Source organism: Podarcis erhardii (assembly GCF_964252035.2).
Source record: "Podarcis erhardii genome assembly, chromosome: Z".
Taxonomy (NCBI): Eukaryota; Metazoa; Chordata; class Lepidosauria; order Squamata; family Lacertidae; genus Podarcis; species Podarcis erhardii.
In genome coordinates this window covers 32,611,665-32,620,802 of record NC_138504.1, presented here as the reverse complement: position 1 = coordinate 32,620,802, position 9,138 = coordinate 32,611,665, and the positions used below count along the sequence as shown (strand labels likewise).

At 47.6% G+C, this 9,138-nt stretch overlaps 1 protein-coding gene across 1 annotated transcript in view; it reads right to left on the bottom strand.

The window, feature by feature from the left end:
• Positions 1 to 2,697: 2,697 nt before the first annotated feature.
• GPSM1 (G protein signaling modulator 1) overlaps positions 2,698 to 9,138 on the bottom strand; it is a 53,791-nt gene continuing 47,350 nt past the window's right edge. The window contains exons 13-14 of the mRNA XM_081847056.1: positions 6,112 to 6,320; positions 2,698 to 3,513 (exon numbers count right to left, since the gene is read on the bottom strand). Of these exons, the coding sequence (XP_081703182.1) occupies positions 3,325 to 3,513; positions 6,112 to 6,320 (398 nt within the window). The 3' untranslated portion in view covers positions 2,698 to 3,324. The remainder of the gene's footprint in view (positions 3,514 to 6,111; positions 6,321 to 9,138) is intronic.

Sequence of the window (9,138 nt, the reverse complement as noted above, 5' to 3'; positions counted from 1 at the left end):
GGCCGCAATAATTCTAATAGCCGCAAACTTGAAAGGAGGAAAAATACCTTCAAAGTCTAATTCTAATAGCTTCAAACTGGAAAGGAGGAAAAATACCTTCAAAGTCGGAGTGGTAACAAAAGTTAATGGAATACACAGAGCTGGCTAAGCTATCAGAAATAAGAGACCATGCAGACCAAGTATTTTTTAATAAATGGGGTTTATTTAAAAATTACATTAAGGATTGTAATAGCATGAAGTCTTTGGCAGCCTTTGAATAGCTTCTGTAATCCACTGAACAAGTTTAAGAAAGTACAATATCTTGACAAGTACGGTAATTATTGAAAACAGAGATGTGTTAGATAAATACATATTTAAAGCCATATGGAAATGGCGGGAAGTCATTGGAACCAAAAGAAGACTGATAAAGTGTAACAGATAGTGATATTTTTTCTGTTTATTTATTTTTTGTTAGGGATAACTTTGATTTTGTGTTATGTTTCTTTAAGTTCAAAAGTTCAAAAGCAAAAGCATTTTAAAACACACATACAAAATCTGCACTGCGCCGGCTGTGGCAGGGTCCTGAAGATTCACACCAGCTTTCTAAGCATCTGGACAGACTTGTCTAAACAAGAATGTTTTTGGCACGCAACAAAAAGAATACAGTGAAGGTGCTTGCTTGATATCAAAGGAGAGGGAGTTCCGAAGTGTAGGTGTTTCTACATGAAGTGTCTTACAAATGCAGAAACGGAATTGTGTGGCACCTGTAGTAGTGCCAGTTCTGCCGATTGAAGCAGTTGAGTAGCCACAACTGCTCCTGACTCGCACAGATGTGTGTCAAGGCCACCGAGTAGGACTGATGCTGCACAGTGTGGTTTGGGGAATATTCTAGTTCTCATGGTTCTGAACAAAAGGGAACCAGGGGCCTTCTGCATGCAAGGTGAATGCTATGCCATTGAGCTACAGCACCCTGCCTAAAAATAAAGTAAGCTTCTAGTCCTTATAGATCTGTGCTTCTCTGATTGAAATTTGCAGGGTGTTAGTGTGCTGAGCCAATACAGCCATTACTCTCAACCTTGTAGATGGAAGGTGTGAGGGGCAACCTTTCCCAATCTGAGAGGACTCAATGAGAAGGAGGGGTGTGGGTGGCTTGGCGTGGCTCTGTTCCAGGAGAAGTGCCGTAAATCCTCAAGCACACTGATGCTTTTTGAAATGGCTTGACGGTGAACATTTTTCCTTAAGTGCCCTCAAGCCATTTTGGACCACATCTCCCATCAGCTCCCAATACAGCCATCTGCTTTATGGGAGGGACCATGGTCCAAAGTCCCTGGAGGGTAGCAGGTTAGCAAAAGGTTGCTCCATATGAGGCCTGGCAGCCTCAAGAAAAGATGCTCAGGTATTTTGTGTGGGGTGTGAGATTTTCCACCAGATGGCAGCAGAACATCAGGAAATATTTTTAAAACAGAGCTGGTGAAAGGATGGAGGAAGAATCTGATTGTGTTTGATTTATGACCCCTTCGTACTTTGACTCTTGCAGTGTTGAGTGCAATGTCAATACACTATAAACTCCACAAAGGATATTAAAGTTGGAAAAAGTTTAGAAAATGGCAACCCAAATGATTAAGGGAGGTGGTGGAGTGAAAAATGGTTGCAGTGTGTGGGGCTTTTTAGCTTGGACTAAAGGTGAGGAAAAGGTGACACGAGATAAGTTTATAAAATTATGCACGGCCTGGACAAAGTGGAGAAAAGTTTTTCTTCCTCTTGTGGACATCCAATTAAGTTGTACATTGGGAGATTCAGGTCAGATAAATGAAAGTCCATCTTAGACTATGGTACTGACACATAAGGCAGCTGTTGACACCAACATGGATGGCTTTGAAGGATAAGGGAAATTCATGCAGTAGGAGAGAGGTGTTGATGGCATCTAGCCATGATGGCCAAGCTCTGACCCCCACAGTTGCAGACAGCAATGTTTCTGAATACAAGTTTCTGGAAGCCACAAGATAGCAGAGAGCTCTTGTGTTTGGATTGCTTGCTGGTTTCTGGCAGGCAAGTGTTGCTGGACTATGTGGGTCATTGACTTGATCCAGCAGACGCTTCTGATGTTCTGAACGTCAGGGTGTTTTTTTTAAAAAAACCCTAATTATATGCAAAGCTGTGCACCAGGTGTGCTTGGCATGGTGGGCCTGTTCTTTTATCTCCCCCATGCAGATAGCTGGGCAGGGCCACCCATATGCTGGTCATTCGATGTCATGATTGGTTGGATGGCCACCTGTCAGGCATGCTTTAGTTGTGATTCCTGCCTTGCAGGGGGCTCAGCTGGATGACCACTGGGGGTCCCTCCGCACCCTACAATTTATGCCTCCAAATCCATAGAAGAGGGCCAGGCCCCAAGTTGCACCCTGTACAGTGCTGAGGTGTGATTTTTGTAAGGAGAAACAGCTATTTAAAAAATGGCAAAACAGTATTTCAAGTGGGGGCTGGTGGCCAAATCCCAAGAGAGGATTCTGGTTTCAGGATCCATCAGAAGGGATGGCTTGAGCCACCTGGAATGTGGTTTGGCCCTTTGCCAAATAATGGCAGGGAAGCTGGAAGTGAGCCTTCTCTGTTACCCCCACCCCAAAATGCCATGTGGGGCGAATTAGACTCTTCTCTCCCCCCCCCCCCAGCTTCGTCTTGGTTTCAGAGTCGGAAGCTGAAATAAAACACCAAAAGACCTTGTGTTCCAAAAATGTTTAATAAGCACCCTCTTCCCCCACAGAATTCATTTGGCAGCTCTTTGATTTTTATGGGGATGGGGAAAGTACCATGCAGATAAAGGACCCCTCCCCTCAATAAAATTATATTGTATACACATCGTATATAGAATAAATTAGCGAATATATTGAATCTTGGCAGAGATATTCCTGCAGGTGGCTTGATTTCCAGTTTCGACTGGGCTCGGAGATGTGGGAAGGAGTGAAAAGCAACCCCCTCCCCCACTACTCCTGTCCTCTTCCCTGAAACCAATGGAAGGCCATCTGTCAGGGACGCTTTAGCTGTGAATCCTGCATTGGAGGGGGCTGGGTTAGTTGAACCTTAGGGGCACTCTTCCAACTGTACATTTTTATGAATGTCTCTAGGAGCTTAGAGGTAGACTGCCCCTGCTGGTAGAGGCACACTCAACTTTCCATCCCCAGCACCTCTAGGATAACAGCCCCCCTCCAAGAAATGGGCCTTGCTCAGAGCCGCTCCCTTGAGGCGGGACTGCTACAGTTGAGATTGCCCTAATGTCTTGCCCCCCCCCCCAGCGCCTGCGTCTCACAGCACTAGGGCTCAGTCCAGACCCTGCACGGGGGACCGGTCTTAGCTGGGACTGGGCTGTGCTTCATCTTCTTCGTCTTCCTCTTCACCCAAGGCCAGGTCCACCCTCTGCTCGTCGATGCGCTTCGCCTGGGCCCTCTGAATGAGGCTGAAGAAATCTTCATCTGGCACAGTGGGACCGCGTGGGGTGGCATCGGGGGCTGCGCAGCGCTGGTCATCGATGCGAGAGGACTAGGGATGGGGAGGAGGAACAAGAAGAAGAAGTGAAGGAGGGAGACATCACAGAGAGGAGCAGAGAGTCAGGCGGTTTAGGACTGACTTGGATTTGATGAGTCTTGCGGGGGGGGGGTGTCCCTTTAGATCCTACAATATGGGACCGCCTCTCCTGGTATGTCCCACGGAGGACCTTACGGTCTTCAAACAAAAACATCTTGGAGGTCCCGGGCCACAGGGAGTTTAGGCTGGCCTCAACCAGAGCCAGGGCCTTTTCGGCCGTGGCCCCAATCTGGTGGAACACTCTGTCACAAGAGACTAGGGCCCTGCGGGACTTGACATCTTTCCGCAGGGCCTGCAAGACAGAGCTGTTCCACCAGGCCTTTGGCCAAGGCACAGCCTTTGGCAATCCTCACAGAACTCTAGCCTAATGGTTGCCATTAATTTGATTTGAACTGATTTTATAATGAAATGATTTTAGAATGTTTTATTATTTTACTGTTGTTAGCCGCTCTGAGCCTGGCTTCGGCTGGGGAGGGCGGGATATTATTTATTTATTTATTTATTTATTTATTTATTTATTTATTTATTTATTTATTATTACTACTACTACTACTACTACTACTACTACTACTACTACTACCACCTCCAAAGGTGGTGGACTCTCTTTCCTTGGAGGTTTTAAAGCAAAGGTTGGGGGTTCTTTAGTTGTGATTCCTGCACTGCAGGTAAAGGTAAAGGGACCCCTGACCATTAGGTCCAGTCGTGACCGACTCTGGGGTTGCGGCGCTCATCTCACTTTATTGGCCGAGGGAGCTGGCATACAGCTTCCGGGTCATGTGGCCAGCAGGACTAAGCCGCTTCTGGCGAACCAGAGCAGCGCACGGAAACGCCGTTTACCTTCCCGCCAGAGCGGTACCTATTTATCTACCTGCACTTTGAGGTGCTTTCGAACTGCTAGGTTGGCAGGAGCAGGGACCAAGCAACGGGAGCTCACCCCGTCGCGGGGATTCGAACCGCCGACCTTCTGATTGGCAAGTCCTAGGCTGGGCTAAATGATCCTTGGGATTATTGTTTATTTATTGCATTTTCTTTCCTCCAATGATCTAAAGGGGACATACGTGGTTCTCCCCCCACCCCACAAAAACCCTGTGAGGTAGGTTGACTGAGAGTGAGGGACTACCCCAACATGGACTTCATGGCCAATGGCAGATTTGAACCCTAATCTCCCAGACTCTAACCACCACGTCACACTGGCGTAGTTAACACTCACTGACGGTCCTTCGGGTCACTTGCCCCCAAGTCATGTAGAACCTTATCAGCAAGGACCAGTAGCTGGTGGAATGCTGCCCAGAAATTGCATTGCAGCAGGTTGAGCTAGATGACAAATGGTCCCCCCCCCCCCCAATGCTATGATTCTATGCTATAATCTTCTCTGGCTGCCTAGTCCAGCATCCTGTTCTCACAGTGGCCGCCCAAGTGCCTAAATGTGAAACCAGTAAGCAGGATTCCAGTGCAACACCAATTCTCCCTTCCTGTGGTTTCCGGCAGCATTGCTGCCTGTGGCCGTGGAGGCAGAGCAGAGTCATTGTGGCGAATAGTCCTCAGCAGCTCTCTTTTAAAGCCATCCAAGTTAGTCATCTCCTGAGCTGGGGTCAAGCCCTGGACATCTTAGGTCTAAGGGACTGCCTGAAACTGTAACATCCTAGTTCCATCACTGAGATCACCTGCAGGAGTGTTGTTGATCGGCTCTTTTTATAGCAACAAGAAACTGAGCATTCAATGTCACAGAGGAGAGGGCTATTTATGCCTACCAGTCATGATAGCTATGCTCTGTCTGCCACAGTTGGAGGCAGTAATGCTTTCGAATCCCAGTTGCTGAGACTCATAGGAGGGTAAAGCGCTTTTGTGCTTTGATCCTCCTTGCCCGTTTCCCAACAGAGGCATCTGTTAGCCACTGTGAGAACAGGATGCTGGCCTAGGTGGGCCATTGGCCTGATCTAGAAATGCTTTTGTGACATTCTTAGAAGCCTCCAGGTCCAGAGGCAGTCTATCGGGACTCCTAGATCCTAAGTAGCATTTGGTGACAGTGAGAACAGCATGCTGGCCTAGATGGCCCTAGATGATCCAGTAAGCTCTTCTTATGTTCCTATGTCATCTGCCCTGCCCTCTGGAATACTGTCCCCTTTTGTTTGGCCTATGCAAGCAATTGAGAATACATCTTTTCCCCATAATGGTCAGATTCTTTCTGATTTTAAAGTTTCACATGAGTTTGCGTTTATGCACTCAGACATTTAAAAATGTATCGTGGTATAGATATTTTTAAATCAATGGATGCTTTAGCGATGATTCCTGCATTGTCTGGGGTTGGACTAGATGACTCTTGGGGTACCTTCCAACTCTGCAATTCACTTGAGTATGCAATTCAGTGGTTCTATGGACCAGTGCTCTGAACAGGACCCCTTCAGAGCTGGATGAGTACCCTTCCACAACTTCAACCCTCCCCAAAAAAGAACAGAGCAAAAAAATAAGCCCCAAGATTTTCAAAAGCCGGGAACTGACAGTTTCTGAAGTGGGTTTAATGCTGTCAAGTGATTAGCCATGCTCAAAACATACCTGGCACTTCATGAGCATGTTGAAGAACTCGTCGCCTGGCTCCTGCTGTGTGCCGCCTTCCCTGCGGAGGTGGCTGAGGTTGTTGGGGGTAATGCGCAGGCCTGGCAGGCTGCCCACGCTGGCCCGCTGGTCATCCAGCCGCCGGCTCTGGGAGCTGGCGATGAGGTCGAAGAGCTCCTCGGTCTGTGGGGAGGCCATTGAGGACTGGGCTGCCAGTGTAGGAAGAAAGAAATGTTATTGCAGAAACAGAATAGATGATCCCCAGGGTCTCCAGCTAGTCCAACCGCTTGCAAATCAGGAAACTCAGCTGAAGTGTCCCTGGCAGGTAGCCACCCAGCCTCTGCTTTAAGATCTCCAATGAAGAAAATAATAATCATAACCATAATAGTTTAGTTGGAAAGCTCAGTTTCCATTCCTTCCTTCTGCAGATACAGCCTAGAACTGCATTAGCTTTTTTCGCTGCTGCATCACACTGTTGACTCATGTCAAGTTTGTGGTTTACTAAGATCCCTGGATCCCTTTTCACATCCACTACTGTCAAGCCAGGTGTCCCCCAGCCTATACCTGTGCATCTGGTTATTCCTGCCTAAGTGCAGAATCTGACATTTGATCTCAATGAAATTCATTCTATCTTCTGTGGTACAGTGGAACCTCAGGTTATGTACTGTTCTCCTTAACGAATGCTTCGGGTAATGAGCTCCGCTAACCCAGAAGTAGATGCCCCTAGTTGCAAACTTTGCCCCAGGATGCGAGCGGAAGTCGTGCGCCAGCGGCGGGAGTAGCGGGAGGCACCATTAGCGAAAGTGCACCTCATGTTAAGAACGGTTTTGGCTTAAGAACGGACCTCCAGAACGAATTAAATTAGTAACTGGAGGTACCACTGTATTAGCCTCCCCTCTCAGTTTAGCATCATCTGCAAATACAGTGTGCATCCCCCTCAATTCCTACATCTAAGTCATTTATAAAGATTTTTTTAAAAAATTGCTTACAGTATACCTAAGTACATTAAAAAGCAGAACCCTGGGGAGACCCTGGGTTGGACTAGATGACTCTTAGAGTCCCTCCCAACCCTATGAATTCAGGATTCATTGGAGGTTTTTAAGCAGAGGTTGGAAGGGCACCTATCAGGGATTCTTTAGTTGTGATTCTTGCATTGCAGGGGGCTGGGCTGGATGACTGCTGGCAGTCTCTTCCCACTCTATAATTCTGTGATGATAATGATAATGATAATGATAATAATAGCAAATTGTAGTGCAGTGATTAGAAATTATTCCAGGTTGCTTGCTCTGAAGTAATCGAGGATTTTATCAGCAAATACCAGCATCTTGTGGAACACACTGCTCAGAATTAGTCCCAGCAACAACCCTTGCTCAGCAGCTTGCAATACACATACTCTGCAGAACTCCTGGCATAAGATGTGCCCACTAGCTTAGATAGATGTGTGAACAGAGTCGGTTGGGGGGCAGGGTGGATGGTGGTCACTGGATTGAGTACTTTTTTTCTGGGGGACAGGAGGCAGGCAGGTGGGAGGATTCCTTACTTCTGAATGGGGTAACTGTGCCCCTGAAGGACCAGGTGTGATACCTGGAGGCCATTTTGGTCTCACAGCTGTCCATAGAAGCACTGGTTAATTCTGTGCCCAGGGCGGCTGTTTACCAGCTCCATCTGGTACGCAGGCTCAGACCCTACTTGCCTTTGTACTGTCTTCCAGAGTGGTAAATGCCCTGGTTATCTCCCCCCCACACACACACTTTGGACTACTGCAATGCCCTCTATGTGGGGCTACCTTTGAAGGTGACTTGGAAAGTACAACTAAACCAAAATGCGGCTGCCAGACTGGTAACTGGGAGCAGCTGCTGGGACCATTTAACAATGGTTCTAAAAGATCTACATTGGTTCCCAGTACATTTCTGAGCACAATTAGAAGTGTTGGCCATTGACCTAAAATGGCCCCAGCCCTGTATACCTGAAGGAGCATCTCTACCTCCATTGTCCAGCCCAGACACTGAGGTCCTCCTCTGAGGACCTTCTGGCAGTTCCCTTATTGTGAGAGGTGAAGTTACAGGGAACCAATCAGAGGGCCTTCTCAGTAGTTGTGCTCCCCCTGTGGAATGCCCCCCCTTCAGATGTCAAGGTTGCCTACTGTGAGAAGAGGATGCTGGACTAGATGGGTTCCTCAGTGCTTTTGTATGTGTCCAAATACTTTGAAGCAAGCAGGAGGAGGTGTGGGCCCTGTGGAGGAAAGCAAGAGCCCCCAGGGGCGCTCCCGCATCAGCAGGGACGACAAGAAGCACTCCTTCTATTTTTAGGAGCGAGAGAGCCTCGCTCAACCCCGCTCCTTGTCATAACACAGCCTGACCTTTTCAACACTGCCTCCTGCCTGCCTCGCAGCTTTGGCACTCTGCCTGCATCTCCTGTGCCTGTTTTTTTCTGGAGCTTCCTCTCTTGATCCATGCACACAAACCCCTGCTTAATATTTTGATGCAAGGAAGTGTCGACTTTGAACTCGCAGGCATCCAACGAAGGTGAATGTTGAGAGGATTCATTTTGCAGCACAGAATTAATCTGTGGAACTGCTTCCTACAGGAGGCAGTGATGGCCACCTACTTGGACTGCTTTAGGAGGAGGAGAAGGCTATTGATGGCTACTAGCCAAGATGGCTATGGTCTGCCTCCACAGTTGGGGGCAGTAAACGCTTCTTGATTATACTAGTTGCTAGAAACCCCAGGAGGGGAGAGTGCTCTTGCATGTGGGTTTCCCTTTAGGGTATCTGGCTGGCCATTGTGGGAACAGGATATTTGGCCTGATCCAGCTGCAGGGCTGGATAAAAGGATAGACGTATTAATGCAGCACAGAGTTCAGAATGTGTTCATCCAAGTTGGTGGTCATCATCGTCTCTTGTGGGATAATTTGTTCCACAAATTATCACTGTGCTGCATGAATTTATTTTCTCTGCCATGAACCCTCCAACATCCAGTTTCAATGATAGCCCTCTCGCCCATGAATGCGTCTAATTCTTTTTTAAAG